At 40.9% G+C, this 21475-nt stretch overlaps 2 protein-coding genes across 4 annotated transcripts; one reads left to right on the forward strand and one right to left on the reverse strand.

The window, feature by feature from the left end:
• Window positions 1–917: 917 nt before the first annotated feature.
• Window positions 918–20257, forward strand: LOC105920502 (thymus-specific serine protease). 3 transcript variants are annotated; one of them, XM_036150195.1, is made up of 13 exons: window positions 918–1329; window positions 8516–8691; window positions 9483–9582; window positions 11106–11256; window positions 12540–12663; window positions 14263–14340; window positions 14505–14552; window positions 14650–14769; window positions 16921–17073; window positions 17298–17439; window positions 17533–17712; window positions 17884–18029; window positions 19747–20257. In XM_036150195.1, exons 1-13 carry the CDS (start codon window positions 1287–1289, stop codon window positions 19822–19824), a joined length of 1539 nt encoding a protein of 512 aa, XP_036006088.1. In that variant the 5' UTR covers window positions 918–1286; the 3' UTR covers window positions 19825–20257. The 3 variants fall into 3 exon arrangements, with proteins under 3 accessions (XP_036006088.1, XP_021168307.2, XP_036006089.1); XM_021312632.2 differs by lacking the exon at window positions 918–1329 and adding an exon at window positions 7878–7985; XM_036150196.1 differs by lacking the exon at window positions 918–1329 and adding an exon at window positions 7878–7985 and having other exon boundaries at window positions 11106–11235.
• Window positions 2134–3498, reverse strand: LOC105920503 (lysophosphatidic acid receptor 6). The gene has a single exon (XM_012856106.3). The coding sequence runs from the start codon at window positions 3399–3401 to the stop codon at window positions 2520–2522; it is 882 nt and encodes a 293-aa protein (XP_012711560.2). The 5' UTR covers window positions 3402–3498; the 3' UTR covers window positions 2134–2519.
• Window positions 20258–21475: the final 1218 nt, after the last annotated feature.

Below are 21475 nucleotides of genomic sequence, written 5' to 3' on the forward strand. Positions count from 1 at the left end.
GCTTGTACAATATGAGCCACCAGAATTGACTACGTCTCCTGGATAGGTGTTGAAACGTTTTCAGAAAGAAGTGAACGAAAGTCCGGTCACCTCCGATTTAAGCCTTTTTGCTGTTGCCATGATAACTGAGAATTTGCACAGGTATGATTTAGGTTATCACAAAATAAGGAAAATAATGTATAAAGTGAAATGTGACTTACACCCTGTCGGTGTGCAAAGACCTTTTACATTATATGAAGCAAAATATGATTTGCGAACATGTTTGTAAATTTACTCAATTGTCATTTAAATCCAGCTTGTCAGCTGGAAATTACATTAGAAGGAGGAGTATTTCTGTTGTCTGTTGTCATTCCCTAATTTAACTCAAATTAGGGAATGACGCAAGTAGAGATTTACAAACATGTGATTCATTATTGGTTTTTAAAAAATGATAAGGGGGATAATATTTGGGAAAATGAATGGATGGATGGAAGTTTTAATGACTTTGTTTTGCTGTATTGTATCTGGTCTTGTTCTTAGTTTTTTTTCCCCCTTTATATCTCTGCTTATTGATTCCTATATTTAGGTAATGCTGTTTTTTTCTTTCCTATATTGTAAGTATGATGATAGGGTAGCTTGATTTGTGTGTAGAACAGGCACACATATAAGAATAATATACAAAAAAAACTAAGTAAAATATCAAAGTAATGCCTATTTTGGCCACTCTTCCATAAATCTCAGCTCTATGGAGCGCATAGCTTATTGTGGTCCTATGGACAGATCCTGCAGTCTTTGCTGTGGAGCTCTGCAGCTCCTTCATGGTGACCGTCGCTCTGGGGGGTTGTTTTTTTAAGTATAATTTTCTAATTTCACTTCACCAATTTAGATTATTTGTATCGGATTTAAAGTCAAAAAAGCTCTTTGGAATGTAACAAAATAGGTAAAAACCCAAATTGGGGAGGAGGGGTGAACACTTTTGCAAGGCACTGCAGTTAAGAAAAAAAAGTTAATTTGTGGAGAAACACAATGTTCCTCTTTGTGACCACTGGCAACAGTTGGCCTGTGGTTTCCCTTCAGAAAATTCCCTTTTTTACACATGAGAGACATATCGGTTTCAGATTCAGGATGCACATTTGAAATCAGGTGTGGTTTTGAGAAAATAAGTTGTGAAACCCACGCAATCTGCCACGTCGAACAGGATGAAAATGTGCCACGGGGTAAATAAAATGTCAACGTGTCATACAACCAGTTTGAATAATTTCCATGTGCGTTTGTCAAGGCACCACATGCTCCCCAGGTTATAGTATATGGACCCATTTCATCGCAAATTCACAGATTGTATGCCATCAGGTTAGTTCTTTATTTTGTTTAACATCTTTGTCTGAACCTATTAATGAAGTATATTTTAACTTTATATAAAATAGGCTACATTCCTTTTATACGTGGTTTTGCCTTTAAAAACATTCAAAGGTTTTCTCTGTATTTTGTACGCCTGTCTATGTAAGCACCCTGCTATCTGTTATTTTCTCTGAAAAAGCACAAATCATCTTATTAGAATGCAGTTCTCTGTTTAATGCTATTTAAAGGTATACTATGTAACCGGGGTTGATTTTCCAGCGAGGCTCCCCCCAGAGGGCAAAGGTAAAAGTGCACTGTCGTAAAGATGCTCAGCTGTTCTGGTTTCTCCGCCAAGCCAGGCGCGGTTGTTTTGAGCTTAGCAGACAGGCGAACGCAACGAAAAGTGGAAAAAACGACAGTACAAACAATGACTAACACAGTGAAAGTATGAACATCAAGCTTCCCGCAGCGCTATCTTGGCGAGGCGGCTGCCTCGCCAAACTCACGCTACCGCCTTGCCAACATTCAAAAAAAATATATATATATATAAATAATAAAAAAAAAAAAATAATAATAATAAACTTGATATGCTTGCATGTTTATTTGACTTTAACACGCGGTTCTTTGTTGTTGCTTTCGCGCGTGCATATAGTGAATGGCAGGTCAAAAACACATGGAGTTCTCGCCGTAAAGCAAGACCGACTCTCGCGGTCTTGCACGAGACTTCTGAGCCTGTGAGTGCGGGCCGAGGGCTCTTGCAATTGCAAGTACGGTATTTCCCCCACAGACCACCAGGGCGGCCGAGAAAACCTTTGTTCGAACTGAAATGACTCATTTAATCATCCAAAACGGTATGGAACACATTAATTAACAGAAAAATGTTGCATAGTATGCCTTTAATAATAACCAAGAACAGCTTGGACTAATATTGCTTGGTAAAACAAATTTGGTATTTTCTCTGAATTATTTCCGTAGTAATGCTACAGCCTGGCAGCATAAATGGACTTTCGTCTACTAAAACCTCTAATCACAAACACCACATTGCTACACGGACAGCTATGTTTGGGTCCTGCAAAATGAAGAACAAGCAAAAACAGATTGCCTAAAAGAAAGAAATGACAGTCCGAACATACTAATATCACATGCCAACCAATACATAAAAAAGCAGCGTGACAACTAAAACAAGTAAAACATCGTGAACCTCAGTCAGTTTGGTATGTCATCTGTCCTCTTCTTGCATCATCATCATCATCATCATCCGCTCTTTTCTTCCAGAAGGCATCCAGGGAAAAGTAATAACACAGTGGATCCAAGCAGCAGTTCACAGCAGCAAGACATATCAAGGGTGTGAGATCAGACCCTCTGCTTTGAAAAAATGGCATGACTGAAACTGGTATGAAGCAGATGATGAACATGACCAAGTTCAGGGCAAAGATCACCATCACATTCACCTTGCTGTTGACCTTTGCGGACTCACTGAGGTGATGGCGCAGCGTCCAAAATACCATGACAGTGCTTCCGAAGTTGACTGCCAGCATGATGAACAATAACGTGACCTGAATGACATGAATCAGCGAACTTGCCGAACTTGCCGAACTTGCCAAATTACCAGAGTAAACCGATTCAAAACAAGTTGCGTTGCTCTTACTGTGCAAAGCCCTCGAGAAACTGATACTCTCGGGAATATTCAGCACCACCACATAGAGCCAAACGAGAACAGCGCCTCTCACAGCGTTGGAAACAGTCCGTATGTGCCGTGACCTCAGCGGATAAACCACAGCCAGCAGCCGGTCCACGCTGATGAAAGTGATGAAGATGGCGCTGGAGCGAATGTTGTTGCGAAATAGCATTGTGATAGAAACGCAGGTGAAATTATCCAAAGGCCAGGTGCCTGTAGCGTAAAAGTAGACCCTCAGAGGCAAGGTGATGACGAGCATCAGGTCTGAGATTGCCAGGTTGATCATGAAGACGGCGTTGGATGACCTGAGGCCGTGGAAGCGAAGCAGAATCCACAGCGACACGGCGTTGAGAGGCAGCCCCAGAGAAAAAATGCAGCCAAAAAAGGCAGCATAAAACACAGCCATGGTTGCAGTTTGCAGAAAGAATTACTAGGTCCGCATGTGGCAATCGCGCAGTCGACTAAACAGTTCCTCTCCCAGGTTTTCATCTGCGAGAAGTGAGGTGAGGGTAGCAAGTGACAGGAAATTGATGTGACTACGCTTTTGGTCTCTGTGACTAACCCTAAGAAGATTCGCATGTGTTCTACGATAAGACCAAGAGAGTATCTTGCTACATCTTAAAGATATTCTATATAAAGTCTAACCTTTAACAGTTTCTCAACTTGTGTGTGATCTTGTAATCAAATAACATTTTGCAAGTTTGTCTTCTTCTTTTTTTTTTGTCGTTTGCATGACCAATAATCTGATGCGTGGTTTAAATAGTTTTTAAATTTCTGCTAGTTTTTGTTTTTATTCAGTTTTGACGTCTGATTTTCAATTCTGTTTTAGTTTTAATTACTTTTTAGTATTTGTTTGCTAGTTTAGTTTAGTTTTTATTAGTTTCACTTCTAGTTTTAGTCTTTTATGTAATACAACTTACATAGTAGGGGAAAGAATGAAAAAAAATAATGGAAATAGTTGAGTGTAACAACATCCCAGAAAACAATCATAGATTTCACGTAAGGCAGTACACAGCAAAAAAAAAAAAAAAAAGCAAATACTGCAACTGGAAATTAGATTTAATGTTAATGCATTATGACAAAGACACAGAAATCAAAACTAAGTACATTTTGTCTTAAAATTCGGGTCGTTTTTTCATTTAGTTATCAGTTTTTGCAAGGTCTCGTTTTAATTTTTATTTCACTAAACTAAAATGTTTTTCACTTCTAGTTTTGTTTTACTTCCAGTTTTCATAATTTTGTAGTTTAGTTAACAATAATAACCTTGGTCTGAGGCTTTCCCCTGGAGGAAAGAATGCCTCTATTGGTGTTTTTCAGACAATCCTGATGCCTAATTTAGTACATCTGTGTTATTTTTTGTTTATTCAAGGGTCTGGGGCTGATGGATAATGTATTAATTGCATTATTTCTTTACTGCCACAGAACTTGATTATCTTGTTGATGGTGCTGCAGATTTACCTCATGTCCATCAACACTGCTGCACATCTGAGGATAGAGGAAGTAACAGCACATGTTTTTGATGCCTGATTCTCAGAATTAAGATAGGGTGTTATTTAGATAGAACAGAAAGTGTTAACGAAAAACTTTCAGTAGTGGCAGACAACTTTTGATTCTCACCCTTTTGCCAGCCCCCCCCCCTCTCGCTGACGCATATCTACCTTGCATTTTAAGTGTGTAAGACGATGCACTTGCTCAAGTGACTAACACTCCAGCGTACTACACACTTGAAACTGTAGCATGTGGTATTTCTTACTGTCTGCTATCTTGCTGAGATAATCTTTCTAGAATTGTTTGTAGCATTCTTTAAAGAAGCAATACGTAAGACATGTACTGCAAAATTAACCAAAATCATTCTCACTTGCCACCAGGGATGGAAGTAACATTCCCTATAAACAATCAGTCCTCTCCATCAACATCAATGTCTTAGTCACGTTTTTCTCCTTTCAAACCTCGAGGTACAGTCTGGAACTACTCTGGTTCAGAGTGTAGCTTGTGTTTACTTTCTGGTTCTTGAGCCAATCATATGACAGTTCCCAGGGTTCCCAAAACAGTTCCCAAAATAGGCATTGTGTATGTGTAGTTCCGGTTTGCAACACTAGGTGTGAGTCATACTTGTTGCTCCTTTAAGTCATGGTTGTGCACATGTTTAGTTATTTGGCAGAAGTTTGAATTGGGTCAAATGTTTTGGGTCTCCGCCCACCGGCTTCTCGCAGTATCTTGAATTTTGATCCATTCCTCCTGACAGAAGCGTTGGAACTGGGTCAGGATTGTTGGTCATCTTGCTCACACACAGCTTCTCAGTTCTGTCCACTGGTTTTCTAAAGGACTGGGATCAGGGATTTGTGATGACCACCTCTAAACTGTGACCTTGTTGTCCTCAAGTCGCTTTGTAAGTAGTTTGGCTGCATGCTTAGGATCGTTATCCGTGTCCAGACGACCCAGCTTATACCCAAGCTTTAATACCTGGCCGATATCTCAAGAAGTTACTTTGGGATTTTCATAAAGTGCTATTTCCTCTTAATGCAAACTATTTCATTAAGTGCACCAGTCCCTGCTGTAGCAAAACCTCCACAAAACAGGAAGCGGTCACCCCTGTACATCACAGCTGAGGTGGTGTTCTCAGGCTTGCAAGCTTTCACCTTCCTCCACCAAATGTAGCAGAGGTCAACATGGTCAAACACTTTAATTTCAGCTTTATCAGGCCACAGAACATGTCTCCAAAGATAAGGTTGTTTTGTTTTATGTTCTTTTTAGGGTAATGGTTTTTGAGTAGCACTAAAGCCATTGATAGAATGCGCTTCAGCCATACTGAAGGTCTTTTGCTTTTGTTTTAGGGTTGATATGGACATTAATCTCCAGGACACTAAATTGATCCTTACTAAATGGTCAGATGGCTGGGCATTCACTTGTCCATATTTGCATATAATTCTTCCTGTGTATAAACAGGTTTTCTTGCAAGTTATTGTAAAAGTGGCACATGCAAGGCAATTTGAGCCAGATTTGTTGGGTGTCCACATTTCCCACCTTATTTATTGGGACCAGAGCTGGTTCTAGATGTTTTGATGCCCTAGGGTGGGATCAAGGTTTCTCTCTAGCAATAAGGACAAGGTGCAATAATTTAATTTTCTTCTTTTTGTTTGAAGCATTAAGCAACATGTGCACATCCTTTCTCATTATGTATATAAAGAAGATGTTCTTTGGTAAGTTATTGGTTTCATAGAAGAGTTGTGTGAAATGTCACCTGTCACCCTGAAACAACTGGGTCGCCCTTTGTGTGCACTCATTTGAAGCCAGATGTAACCAGTCAGTTAAATAGGTTAGGTTCATGGTTTTTAAGACACAAAGCCTCATGTTGACCTATTTTTGTTTGCTTCGATGTTTATTTAAAACTGGTATCTTTACCTTTGGACCCACACTCCTCAGGAACTATAGTTTACCCATTTAATTACTCTAAATGGTGTTACTTTGTTAATTATCACTCCTGTGATGAAACTTTGGATATTCTTGGTGAGGATCTGTCATCTTGAACAAAAAGTGGAAACATTTATTTGCAGATTGGCTAAAAGAAAATAGTCTGGACTCCAGTAATTCCTCATAATCAGGATGCCCAACTAATTGATCCAAAAACTCTGTAGAGAGAGCTGTAAAGGAAGGTATTTTTTGCAAATTTACCTTCTCTTACCTAGGTTTCAATCAAACTCTAATAGAGAACTAACGGTATTTGTTTCATGTAAAAGAGCTGCTCCATTCAAAGCATCAATGTGTCTGAATTAACTCACAGTTCCATGTGATGAAGATACAGTACTTTACTCTCAGAGAGTACAGAGAGTACAGTTCTATGGGCTGGATGTTACTCTGCCCGCACTGGCCCACACGGTTTTGGACGTGGCATCCATGTGTACATGAACAGCAGGAGTATCGCTTGGTCTTCGAGTTAGCATAATTTAGCAATACCGGAGTCTCTGTATGCCATAGGGTGATACTGATACGAATGTTGAAAGAAGCTTTAGGTTAAGGAATTAAGCCCGGTTGTCTGAAACATGAATGAGGTATCTCACCAGGTCACCTTCCTTGTCTAGAGCGAGGAAGAGGTGTGCGTACAAAACTCAAGATCACCGGCGTGACGTTGGGTTTTATCCTAGGAGGAAGTCCTACGTAACATATATTTCTCCACTGTGAGATCAATAAAGTCTATCTTATCTCTTAACTTAAGTCCCTCCTCCAGAGGCTGAAGTCACCTCTGTATGCCAGCAAGACTGTAATGTAATAGAGCTTCTGGGGGACAGGTGCAAGGGAGGTGTGCAACAGTGAGATACCCCACTCATGTTCCAGAGAACTGGGCTTAATTCCTTAACCTAAAGTTCAGAATGCATGGCAAGATGGATGGGTCTTCAATGATGCTCTGTATCCAGTCTGACTGAGCAGTAAAAGGTGCTTCGAGATCGTATTAACTCAGTGGGGCTGACTCCAGATTCATTCCATACTTTTTGGATATTTATTTGTAAAAAATATATAAAAGTTTAAGACGTAAATAAGTACTTTAGCAAAGCACTTTAGTTTTTAGCTGTTTATTCATGTGTTACTGTTTGACTGTTTTTCTTTTCAAGGAAATTGACAAAATGAAGTAAATCTTTGTGGACTGACAGAAGACTGTTTATCAGCCCTGAGGTAGCCTGAGATAATGCCTGCACAGACTTGTAACTGAAGCCTTCCAAAAAAGCCATTACAAAGCAGAAACATCCAATTACATCACTAAGATGATGCTTTTTAATGCTGAACAGTCTATACACTCTTTCTATTTCAAGCACACACACGCACACTGTGCCCATTTCAGGGAGTATATAAGAAGCTGTAGAACAAGGAGATGTCCTGAGTCCTGCCTGCCGAAGTGTATCCAACTCAGTTTAAAGTATCTGTATCTGGTCAAAGATGCTTTTCCCATCAGTGTGCAGTCTCATCCTTCTGCTTTTTCTGAATGTTGTAGATTCTGGTGAGTAAATGGATTGGTGGATTTAATTCTGAGTTGTTAAAGAATAAAGTTCTTTGTTGTTCAAGTTTTGAGTGGATTCTGGCAGAAGGTTTTGTATGTGTAAGGGGACTTCAGTGCTACACCCCTACTTGAAAGCTTGGACTCATTACAACTACTTCGGTGACACTTATTTCTGCGAAAGATAATCAAGCAGATGCTGATGGCGGCACGAAGTCTCATTAGAAACTGGTATCAGACAGCTCCTGAGATGGATCTTGCACCAGGGTACCCAACTCCAGCCCTAGGAGGCATCTACAAGTTCCAGGATAGTAGCTCTGGACTGGAGTTGGGCACCTCTGATGTAAGATTTTTTTCATATCAGTAACATAATCAGAAAACCTTTGGCAAGATTCAGGACTCATTGATTTTAACCAAGAACACAACCAGAACCCACAATTAGGTTAACTCCCCACAAATAATTTAGGTTTGTTGTACCGTATTTGTTAAATGATCTTTCTTTTGAATGAATCTTTTTCACTTTTTATCGGTAGGACGCATTCTGTTGAAGATCCGTCAGCGTTTCCGTGATGCCCAAGTTCAGAAAAACAAACAGTTTTTCCTGACGCTCCTTGCCAACGGACAGCAGCCTCTTCAACACGTGAAGGAGGGCCATATTTACCAGCCGCTGGACCACTTGAACCGGCAAAATGTCAACACCTTTCCTCAGGTAGCCTAAACATGCAAAATATGAAAGTGTCTAAATCTTACATTGCCCCATTTTTTTTATAAATACAACAGATATGATCTAATCATACCTTCTTTTTACGCATAGTATTCTTAAAATATATTCAGACTAAGACCCTGTTCACCCTTACGTCTATCCTAGGTGATCTGACTGTGTTGGGACAGAACTGAATGCAGGCATGGGCAGCGTTAAAAGATTTTTTGGGTGGTTTCAGCTTTCAGAGCTGGACTAGAACATTTTTACCTGAGATGCTCTCAACTTCAAGAGTTAGTAGCTATCTACTCAGTTAAAGATATGTGCAGACAGATATGGTCTTGCTGGTAATTTAAAATTACTTAATAGGTATTTGTGGAAAGTTTTTATAAACTTGTAACAATTCTCCTCCTTAAATTAATAGTGAGTCACAGCTGACAGCCATCACTTTACATAATAGCACTTATACTTAAAATCATTAGTGTCTGTGCGCTGACCTTGTCTGTTAAGAAACACATTTGGTGTTCCTTTTTATTCACATTGGGCCTTTTTATCTAGAATCAAGCTCACTGATAGATTTGTAGCTGAAAAAAAACTCCAGAAAAGTGGGACTAAGGTGAATCTAAGTGGTGTTGAATAACAACACTGACAGGATGTCAGTAACACAGCATGCTGCATTCGAACAAGAGCCACAGGTTTTGTTTGTTGCAGTTAAAGAACATTATGTCACTGTTGCAGGTGCACTTGTGTAGTCGTAATTGTGAAACCTCTGTTTGCTTGTATTTCTATCTGTGTCACAGAGATTCTTCGTGAACGAGGCATACTGGCAGCGCCCCGATGGTCCTGTGTTTCTCTTCATTGGGGGAGAAGGACCCATCTATCACTTTGATGTTCTTGCAGGTACTGTAGGCTGCAGCAAAATGTGGCTGTCTTTACTCTGGTTTCACTTTACAAGTAAATAATCTCATCACTTGGACATGGACTTTAGTAGAAGTACTATATTAACAGAAACTGATGTTGTGAGAGTGTAGCCAATCATTGGTTGCTGTTAGCATAACTACTCCTAGCTGTTACAGTGTTAATTATGAGAAGGAATATGTTTATTTTTTCAATGAAAGAGCAGAAATGTGCCCTATAAGTTATGATCATCAGTGGTTAACATAATTAAGTAGTATAGGCTCACCCCTAGGCATGCGCTGGTGTGAGATTGTTGTGGTATGATAACCATAACTAAAAATACATGGCTTCACAGTATTTAAAAGTGAAAACAAGACGTATATAACATAATAAATTCCTTTTATTTAAAACAAAAGCTATAAATATTTCACTGCTGCTAAACTAACATGTTGATTATTATAGTTATAGGATAAAAACATTTATTTATTTTTGATTTAGAAACACAATAGATTTGAGAACAATAAACCTCCACCAAATCCAGGGTAGTTTTCCGGTTAAACATGCTTATTGTCAAAATTCTGAAACATTTGTCCTTATGATGCTTTTCATAGAATAAGCCAAGTATGACAAACTGATGTTAGCTGGTTAATTAGTCAGGCAATCAGGCAACTGGCCTGCAGCTGGCTGCTTAACAAACATGACACCTTATGCATGCCGATTGTACGGTAGTTTAAAAATAGTGTTACCTTAATAAGAGTGGTGGATATAGATTGCATACTGTGATTGTCTTACAACCAGATAAATATATTAAAAAAAGCCAATTTTTCTTCATTACATTAATGGAAAAAAACCTAAAGATTTGCTAGGAATAACAGCAGATAACCAACCACACGTCACCTATTTAATTATTTCATCTCTTATTTAAGAAAAACTGAGCCAAGATGCACAAATCAGGACATAAAAACATTTAGCTTCTCAGTAAAGAGACCCTCAAAGCCACTTAAGCTGGCACGTAAAAAAGCAGAAGAACCACGTATGTTTCTGAATGCATGTTTTTGGTATGTTTCCATGACTGCAGACAAGCCTTGTGAGATGTTTACTCTTGTTTCCCTTTTCCAAGAGTTATATTTAGTTCAGCAGAAGAACATCACGTCAACGACGTTGCAGTTCAGTAATAGTGTTATAAATATTACAAGCAAGAGCGCAAGTAAAAATAGACTAAATTGCAGCATATACTGCTATTGTCTAATTTGCTAGATCCTTTTGACATTATCTACACTATTTGCAGTCTTTGTTTCTAGATTTATGACCAAGTCAAATTTAAAAACAACAATTATAACAAGAAATGCAGAGTAAGGATAAAATCCATATCGCAACAATCATGGACATCGATTTTAACCTAATTTGAACTTTTTACCTAATTTAAAAACTGAGATGTAAAGTCAGTTCCACTCTGTAGTTATGTTGTTTAAATATATAAACTGGTCACACACTGACTCTTTGCAGCGTTTTACATGTTTTTCCAGGTCATCATGTTGACATGGCTAAAGAGCACAGGGCCCTGCTGGTGGCTGTGGAGCACCGTTTCTATGGTGACAGCATCAACCCTGATGGACTGAAAACAGAGAACCTGGCAGACCTGAGCAGCCAGCAGGCGTTAGTGTTGGCTCGTTACCAGTGTGTGCTTGTGTGTGTGTGTGTGTGTGTGTGTGTGTGTGTGTGTGTGTGTGTGTGTGTGTGTGTGTGTGTGTGTCTGGCTGGATTTTTCACACCCAGCTTTTCTCCTGATTTTCTCCATCTGATTGCATATTTAATTTGTTTACATTGCATATTTTCAAATGTTGCCAATTGCTTACAGCGTATAGAGAAAAATGTATGTATTATGTGTGGTTTTCTTATAGGAAGAGGATGATGACCCTGACCTATTGACACCTCAATTTATTTAAAGTCTTACCATAAATTATGAGTTAGACTTAGATTTAGACATTTTTACCCACACTAACACATTCAATTAACAGAACTGGTTTTCCAGGACAGCCATTCAAAAGGAAAATAAGGAGCACTCTCCTTTAATCAGGACAGGTGTCAGCCTTGTTAAGCATTTTAATCATCTTTTCTCATTGGTCTTTGTAAAGCTAGGTGTGAGAAAGTATCTGTTTTCCAATATCCTTAACATAGCTTATTTTTATATAGCTTAATATTTTCATTGTTGCATTTGAATCTATCTGCCCTTGCATGCATCTGTAGATATCTATGTACTGTACATGACAGATTTTTTTATTTTTTTATTTTTTTTGCTTTTCAATCACACTTAAATGTTTTAGATGATAAACTAATTTTAAATGTAGACAAATATAACCTGAATAAGAAAAGAAAGTGATAAAGGTAAACATCTGTCCAAGCTAACGTGGTCTTATATGGAAAATGAAAGTCCCCCTGAGCCTAATACCTAGTTTTCTCATCCTTGGCGGCAACGACTGCCATCAAGCTTTAGCGACAACATTAGCGTCTTTTATGTCACCACGGAGGAAATTTGACACACTCAGCTTTGCAGATTTTTTTTTTTAAACTCGACCATAAAGGAGAGTTTTGGAGCAATAAAAACATCGTCCAGGTCCTGAAACAAAAACAAAAAAAGCCCCACAACATCACACTTCCACCTCCGTGTTTGACTGTAGGTATAATGTTGTTTTTCTGAAATGGTGTGCTAGTTTTCATCCTGGTGTAACACATCTCATCAGTTGTCTCATCAGTTCACTGAAGATTTTCCCAAAAGTCTTAAGGGACATCCAGGTCTGTTTTCTGCAAAAGTGAAATGCTTCTTATAGTCATGTTATCTTTGTCTGACATTTACTGACATTTACTTAATGATCTAAAACTTTGAATGGTGACAGGAAAGCAGACAAATAACAGATCTGGGCTGAATAATTCATGGTAAATTTTTATTCTCTTTGGTTCAGGCTTGCCGACTTGGCTGTATTTCATCAGTACATCAGCCAGAGCTTCAATCTGAGCTGCAGGAACACCTGGATCAGCTTCGGCGGCTCATACTCCGGATCGCTATCCGCCTGGTTTAGAGGAAAGGTGCAGCACATGTTTCACAAACGGATCTCACAAATCAATCTACAGAAAAAAAAGAAAAGAAAAAAAAAGCTAACAATACCTTTTCTGGGCCCAAACTGTGGTTTAGGTCAGGAGTCATTCCTTTCCATTTTCCTTGACAGCGACGGATGTTTTCCCCATTATGCTGGTCTAGCTACTGTTCTGACAACATGTCATAAAAAGCGCGCATAGCCAGCGTTGTGCACAAACAGGTTCAAATGAACGTTTTCATTAGACGCGCCCATGTTTTTGAGGACTTAAAACGGAACGATGTGCTTTTTCAAGTGGAGAACACGCAGACAGCTTGGATCATCTTGATGTTATTTCATGGTGTTCTGTTTGGCTGTCAGCAAAAAGATTGAAGGAACTATACCTGAATGTATTATTATTTAAAGAAGAATGCTTTTTACGCCATGTATTAAGAGTCAAAAGACATAATTTGACAATAACAATTTAGTAATTGATTGATTATGCGAACAAAATCCTGGTCTCGCTCCAGTCCAGGCTTTATTTTTGTAGGAATAAGCAGCGAACTGGGGACAACTTTTCTCTGCCAATGGCACAACGAGGTGTGGAGCCTTCATTAAGCAGCCGCTCCTCCAGTATGTAGACAGAACAGCATGGCATGCATGGAGGTGTTGAAGAAGATATCACTCACCCAAGACGTAGCCATTTATGTCAAAGTATACATAGAAAAGTCCCTCGCTGAAGCCTTGTTTCCTCTGGAGGACTGTTTACGAGCTTGAGGTTTAGTCTTGTGCATGTTGTGGGTTTCTCTTTGGGGGAAAAAACCTGCTGGGGGCGGTGTTTACAGTTCAAACGAAACTGTTCTCCTCACTCACCTTTCACATTTGTGCAGGGTCAGGTATAGTTCCTTTAACACTGTATGTGTGTGCATAAACTCTTTATGAAGAAAGAGCCACAGCATTTTCTCTCAGAGTCTGCTGGTGAGTGTCTGTTATTTAGGGCCCTCAGCTTTGTGAGGGCCCTCGATGGTTATTTAGGCCCATGCCTCTCCTCTCACTTTAAAGTTGCCTTCGACTTCACATTCTACATGAGGATTACCTAAAAGCCTTCACTCCAACGCTTAACGCTTTCAGCTTCCACTAATGAGGTTTTTGCTGCCCAATGTTACTGTTATGAATGGGAGATGGAGCGGGAGAGCTGCAGCTTTGTACTCCTCTCTCCAACCATCCTGCAGGTGACTATTTAAAAGAACAACAGAGATCAGTTTAAGTTCACAATATCGGAGCTTTTGTCTGCAAATGTAAATACAATCAGGATTTTTTTAAAGGGGACATCGAAGTGGGTCGACTACCTTGTGGCCAATAATTTATGAGGAAGAGCTGACCTTTAGTTTGACCTCAGAGCTGCAGAATTATATTACTGGGCTTGTTTGGCAGGAAAAGTGTCAAGTGATTGAAATTTCTACTTTTACTTGTTTCAGGTGTGATAATGAAAGGCATTTGATAGATTTTCTTTCCCATATTTGCCTTACGGGTGAAGAAAAATAAGATGAATCCAGAACACTTTAAGTTTATCTGACAGATTTTCCGTGTCGGTTCTCCTTCCTATCTGCAGTTTCCCAGTCTGGTGTATGGAGCTGTGGCTTCCTCTGCTCCCGTGAAGGCAAAGCTGGATTTTGCTGAGTATAACAATGTATGCAGTCTGTGATATAAAACTGACCAATTTTAAGCAATATTTTAACAACATATCCTGTTTGTGAGCGCGGCAACAATTGACCGAACTGTCTTTGGACACAGATTCCAGTCTGGAGCTTCGTGTTTCCTCCTTACTCACGTCTGCCGTTCCCTCTGTCTCAGGTTGTCGGCTCGAGTCTGAAGAACGAGGCCGTTGGTGGCTCAGAGAAGGTGTGAAGGCTGCCACCTGTTGGTCTATCATCTGAGAATCATTCACTCCCTCTCTGCAGACGTTTGGATTATATTCCGCTTCATCCTCTGTCTGCAGTGTCAGGCCAAAGTGCGGGAGGCGTTTGTTCTGGTCGAAGCAGCTCTGCTGGGTGGAAATTTGACCAAGGTGGCTGCGGACTTTGGCTGCTGTCAGACTCCCAGAAATCCTGATGATCAGGTGATGGCTCGTGTAATAAAAACAAAGCACTTGTTAGCTTTAACACAACACTGCAGGGCGCTATCTTCAAATCTTTCCATTAGGTTCAGGAGGAATTTTTTGGGAACATTGTAACATTTTTCTGGGCTGACAGTCTGCACTCCTGTGCAAAAGGCATTCTTTCAGGTCGAGGTCAGGATGCTATGCAGAGCAGTCAAGCTCTTGTGACAGGTGGGAACAGGAAGAAGCAATCTCCAAACGGTTCCTGCTTAATTGCAGTCATGGAATTGCCCGATATGTCTCCGTGTACTGAAGCATTAAGAGGTAATTTCACTGTAGGGTGTGAGCCCAACTCCTGAAACACAGACTCCTGAGCCAATCACAACCAAACGCGATACTTGACACAGTCCAGTCTACCAAACGCCTTTCTCCTGGCAATGTCCCATCCCAGACTCATCCATTGGATCACCAGACAGAAAACTGAGATCCATCAGTCCAAAGAACATGTCTCTACTGCTGTAGCGTCCAGTGGTGCCATGTGTCAGAGACACCGCTGCATCTGACCCTTTGTATTGGACTCTTTGATGTAAGACTTGGATGCTGCCAACCATGGAAACCCACTCCATGTTCTAGAGGTGATGTGCAGCTCATCTGCCGACCCCACCCTGTGATTTCACATGGCTTACAACTATGTGTCTGAGTTGTTGTCATTCCCAATCACTTCCTCTTTGTTCTAATACCCCCTCACAGCTGGCTGTGGAATATATATTTCACAACTTGACTAATTGCACTGATTGCATCCTATCATGGTACCAAACTGGAGCTCACAGAACCACTGGAAGCGATGTGTTCATACCCTAATCTTTATACTAAAACAGTCTTCATGCCTAGTTGAGTGATTTCCCACACCCGTGGAAGTGACTGGAACGGCTGCATTCAATGATTTGGAGGAGTAAGTGAATATTTTGGCAGCATGGAGCACCCAGACAACTTGGGCCGATCAGATCTGACACTTTATGAACACTTACGTGTTGAAAAGAAGCTCATCACTTCAAACTTGCTGAAATATGATTAACTCATGATTTAGTCAGGTTCTGAAGCTTTTTCAATTCGCAATACTTCTGTTACATTGCTCACATCCTATCTTGGTAAAACAAGGCCGAGATTTTAACTGTTTAACCTGATATTTTCAAGACTATTTCTATATATATACTATAAGAAATAATTCTAATTTAGGACCAAATAGCTGCAAACCAACATTCATTTGATTATAATTTACTTTGTACTCCTAATTCAAAATGGTGAGCATTCAGCAATGTACAGAGTACTTAACTGTTTTGTTTATTTATTTGATAATAAATGTTTCCATTTATTCTCCTTTAGGACATTTGACAGTATGGCATGCAAATTCACCAAGTAGCCTGAATTTTTACGCACATATCTGAGCTGTACACGTATCACCTGACTATAGTTTTCAACCGTTTATAATGTAATCCCCCATTTGCCCCTAAATTTGTCATTTGATGTCATTATAATAAGATTGGTGGAAATTATTGTTACGTTCTCAGATTACCTAACCTTATAATGCTCATTGAGGGGGCGGACCGTTTAACCCCGTTGCTACTTCATACAGGTGTAGTGTAGGTCGTTAGGTACAAAAATTGTTTTGGCATGAAAAGGAGCCATCCGCCTAAGGATATTAGGAAAATTCATATTTGCCCCAGAGACATTTTCTCCACCTTGACAACTGACAATTTAACAAAATGTTCTACTATCTATTCCTCGTTTACTAATTATAATAATAATAATAATAATAATAATAATAAAACTATACTTGAAATTTGGGCAGTTTATGACTGTATAATGTAAATCTGTACGTAACAGCAAAGAAAAATAAAGTGAACATTGGTTGAAGTACATGAGTTGCAAATTGTTCATTGAGCGGTTTGACCAGAAGTAGGAAGGAATGAGATGACAACGTGGGGGTTCTAAATGGGGGTAGAAACTGGGAAAAGGGGAAACTGACCCAGAGCGTTTTATTAGCGGTGTCATCAATTTAGCTTAACATATATTTTAACTGTCTCATCCTTCACTTTGTTGCACAGTTTTCTAATGTGGACACAGACTGCGGACAAAGGCATTTACATAACACTCTGGCACTCCTTGCTTCAGGGGGAGCTGATGCTGAGCTTGGCTGACATCATAATGGGAACCGTGCAGTACAATGAAGAGGGGGTGCTCATGTCTATAAAGGAGCTCTGTGGTGTTATGACTGATAAAAGTGAGGAGGAGGAGGCCTACAACCGCCTTGTGAAACTCTCACAGGTACTAAACACTCGTCAATGCCTTTTTTTTTAATTCATTTCAATGTTTAGAGATTACCACCAGAGGTCAGCACAGAGCCATTTCAGTGACTACCTCACTGTAGCTCCTCAGGGCCATGCAGTAAAAATGATGAAAGTGGTGCCAGTAAGGAATCCTTTTTGCTTTATATGTTAAATATGCGTCTGGCTGTCAGGTCAAACGTTTTTATGTTTAAATATTTGCAGATTTACCGCTCCACTTCTGAGGAGCCATGTCTGGACGTGTCCCATGAGAAAGCGGTGAACGACCTAATGGACACGTCCTACAAGAAGCGTAGAAGAGCAGAGAGACAGTGGACCTACCAGACCTGCACTGAGTTTGGCTTCTGTACAGCACACTCACTCACATAATCACTCTCTGGTAAAGTAAGGTGTCACTCTTCCTGCGCCTCCAACCTCCTTTTCCCCCGTGTGCTTGTAGATCAGACCTGTGAGGACGCAACCTGTCCATTCTCCGGGATGTTAACCCTGCAGGCCCAGACCAAGCTCTGCGCCGAGGTGTTTGGCATTTCCCAGCATTCTTTGCCCGCACGCATCGCCTTCACAAATAGCTACTACGGTGGAGACGACCCGCACACGCGCAGGGTCCTGTACGTTAATGGTGAGCTTTGCGTCATTGGAGGAAAAAAGGAAGACAAAGCAATTGATTAAAGCTGCGTGCCACAGGGAGCAGAAGCAGTGCCGGTTTCTGGACAGTCCTGTCCAGAAAACTGTCTGTTGGGACAAGATTAGATAGGAAAACGGGGCATCATCTGTATGCTCATCACCACAGGTGGAGTGGACCCGTGGAAGGAGCTGTCAGTGGTTCAGGACAGCGGTGAGGAGGCTCGGACCGTTTTCATTAAGGAGACGGCACACTGTGCCGACATGTCAGGTGAAAGAGCGATGGAGCGCCGCTCCCTCAGGAAGGCGAGGCAGGTACGAGGCACAAAGGCTGCGCCGACTTTGCAAAATATTCACACCCTCAAAGTTTTACCTTTTATCAGGTAACAGCCAACAGCCTTCAAAGTGTTTCTATGGCTTAGACAACATAAAAAAGTGCGTAGCTACTTTGCGATGGTCATACATGCAAAACAAATTTGTTTTTCCTGTTTTCTTTCTCCAAAAACAACTCTGAACGTATGACATGCACTTAACACCCCTTTCTCTGATGCCTCCAAACAATATCCATAATTAAAGTGTGTAGAATGAAACAATATGAACTGTTTCCTGTCATATTGGCTTATTGAAGTAGACCACAGAAAATGTGATCTGAGCAGCTTTTATCTTGTTATCGCTTCCTTCCACAAGTCAAATCTAAAGCTGTGTATTAGAAAACAAGCCCAAGTAATTTGGAGCAATGGAACAATCTGAACAAGCAGAATCCTGTCAGAAAAAAACTATGTTTCTTAGATTTATGAGATTGGGAACTTCAGCTACATTTGCTTTAGTGTAAAAAAATAAAATAAAAGCCTTATGTTTTAAACACCTGACAAATCTGGAAACAACGTCACATTAAAGTCCTTTGCAAGATGCTTCAGCCCATAAGATGGAAAACGAGAAGCTCTTTCTAATAAATCTCTGTTCTAACTTAAAGCCAGCCCTTTTGTCAGATTATCAGCTGATTTGCAATTTTTCAGGTGTTTAGTTTTTAACTGCCCATACTGGTTTTAGCCAGTGCTAAACTTCTCAATTAACATTTTTCAAAATACTTCATTTTTTCAGACTTTGTGCCAGGAGTGATCTGAATTAGGAGCAGAGAGAACAGGGCAGCATGTGTGCCAGAGAACGGTCCCTGTAAAACAGGATTTTACAGTTATTTTAGAAAAAACATACATTAAGAGTTATTGAGTTGACTTTTTAAACTTTTCTTTATCATGATCGGTTCAAGTCGCAATGCTAACTATAAGCATCTGTCTCTGTGTTCATTCCCTGTAGAGTTTGCAGAGTCTTACCTTAACTCTTGATTTCCGTCTCTACATTCAGGACATGCTAACAACACGCTTAGACTGAAAGTTTAAAGAGTATACGTCAGCCACTTTGCTATAGTACATCCAGCTGTCCTGGTGTTTGTAAAGTGGACTCTGGGTCCATTTGTCCTTTCAAAATATCGGCTGACCCCAAGGAAGGAACAAATTGACCCCTAGTGGCTGATAGCTCCTTTTGGTAGCAGGTAAAGCTGGGTACAAAAAAACCTCCAAAACTGCCAAAGTACAAAATGACAAAGGAGTGAAATGCACCATGGGAAGTCTGGCTCTCTGTTGTGGCAGCTGGAATAAACAGCTAACATGCTGCTTTTAGTTTGTTACACAATTACTTAATTTGTGCTTCCTCTGGCTCTATTGCTGAACGCATCTCAAGTACCAAAATGAGCAAACTTTGCGTCTTGTCTGAGTACCAACTTCCAAACGCGAGAGTGTTTTTTGCCAATAGGCACGCTGGCAGCCAGGCACGGTGCGTTCAGATCTTTGAGTCTCTGCCTCTCTGGTCAGCAGTCAGACCTGGTCATGAAGCAAATTAGCACTTTCCTGTTGTATATACAGTTTTCGTCAGCACCATCAATTGAATGGTAGGCTATAGAAACAAACGAGGATACTATATAATGTTTCAATTTTATTTAAATTTTAAGAGCACCGATTCTCCTTCCTTTTCTCAGGAAATCGAGAACCACGTCGCCCGCTGGCTGAGGACGGCAGCTCTGGAGAAGATGAAGAAAAGAGGAGCGGGACTGTGATCAGATCACATTAGAGCCAGATCAGCTCTTATCTTTGTTGTCAGAAACAGATTAAGAACAGTTCAAAAATCTGGCCTGACTGCTCTGCTTCGATCCTGTCCTCCTCAACCCTCCATTTCCTCCTGCTGGCCCCATGTTTAGCTGCTATCCATAATAATCTCAGCTCTGCTGTTAATCGCCACGCTTGTGTGATTTGGATGCTGCCGTTAGCGTTTTGGGCAAATTAAATTTAACGGTTTTGTGTTTTCCTTTTTCTTTTCTGTTTTTTTTAATCATTTTTATTTGCTGTTGTTACATTATTTCATCACCAAGGCGTGGCGCTGCAACTTTGTTAGGAAACTCCGTGAAATCACCTGATGTTAAAGTTTGGTGCCGTTAATCTGCTGTTCCTGATTAAATGCAGTAAACCTGTCGAGGCGGAACATTTTGCTCAGATTTGTTTCTGTTTCTGTTTTCTTCGAAAGGGGAAAAAAAAACAAAGTGCTGCGTCTGACTCTATCTGAGGAGGTGATATAGCTGCGCTGTTGTATTTTTAACATCAAGAGAAATCATGAAGATACGGAGTGTGTTTGAGGAGAAAAGGTGAGGGGAGAGCCAGTTGTCCCAACGCCATCTGTTTCAGTGTGTGTGTGTGTGTGTGTGTGTTTGTGTGTGTGTGTGTGTGTGTGTGTGCGTGTGTATGCGTGAACCTCTCAGCAGGGAGGGCAAAAGTGGGAGGTCATGACCCTGCTGACCCCCGTGGGAGTGGGACTCATCAATCAACTAGAGGTTGGACAGAGCGACAGGAGGGCACACACAGGCACGCAGGCATTTTAACACACACTGATACTGTAACGCACACACTCTGAAACACTGATTCGGTATTAGGCACGTTAAACAGCGCGTTTAAATCGGCTAAAAGATCGGTTTGGCTCAACTAAGACAAAAGCTACTTTTATGGGATAACGACTTCAGACACGCAACAAAATTTTCTGTCAGCGCGCGAAGGCCTTAGGGACGCTCGTCGCTGGGTGTCTGCGTTGATGCTGAACGCTTTCCCGTCCATCTAAATTGTTATCGCGTCTGAAGAGGGGTGCGTCTTAAACAGCGTTCATTTCTTTTGGATCTTGTTTCAAACAGTCTTTATGCCCTCGGTGCTGCGAACGCACACACACACACACCTCCACAGGCTCCATGAGCCACTATCTGGATTATCAGCCAGCACTTGCAGAGCGACAGGGCATGCTTTTTCTCTCCCCACCACCCCTCTGCCTCCTCCTCTCTCCCCGCAGCCTGTCCTGTTGATCAATGAGGAAGTTCTTGGGCCTCAACTATTAATCAGAGCCTATCGGCTATCTGTCCGCAGAGCCAACCAATCACGGCCCTCCGACAGCTGGGCCATGAAAAATGTGGCCCTGGTGGATGGAGGGGAGGAGGATGGGGAATGAGGTGGGGGGAGGAGGGGAGGAATGGGGAGGGGGGGGTGCGGTGATGGGGTCGCGAAGAAGAGGAGGGAGGTGAAGAAGCACTACATCTGAACTGAGTCAGGTCACAGCTGCACGACAGCGCTTTACATGGAGATGGCCTCCACACACCCAGCTCGTAGCTTCCATGAAGCCAGCCTCCTGTTTTCTGCGCTAAACATGGCAACCCTCTAATGGACGCCGTGTTT

This window comes from Fundulus heteroclitus, chromosome 18 (genome assembly GCF_011125445.2).
Source record: "Fundulus heteroclitus isolate FHET01 chromosome 18, MU-UCD_Fhet_4.1, whole genome shotgun sequence".
NCBI lineage: Eukaryota > Metazoa > Chordata > Actinopteri > Cyprinodontiformes > Fundulidae > Fundulus > Fundulus heteroclitus.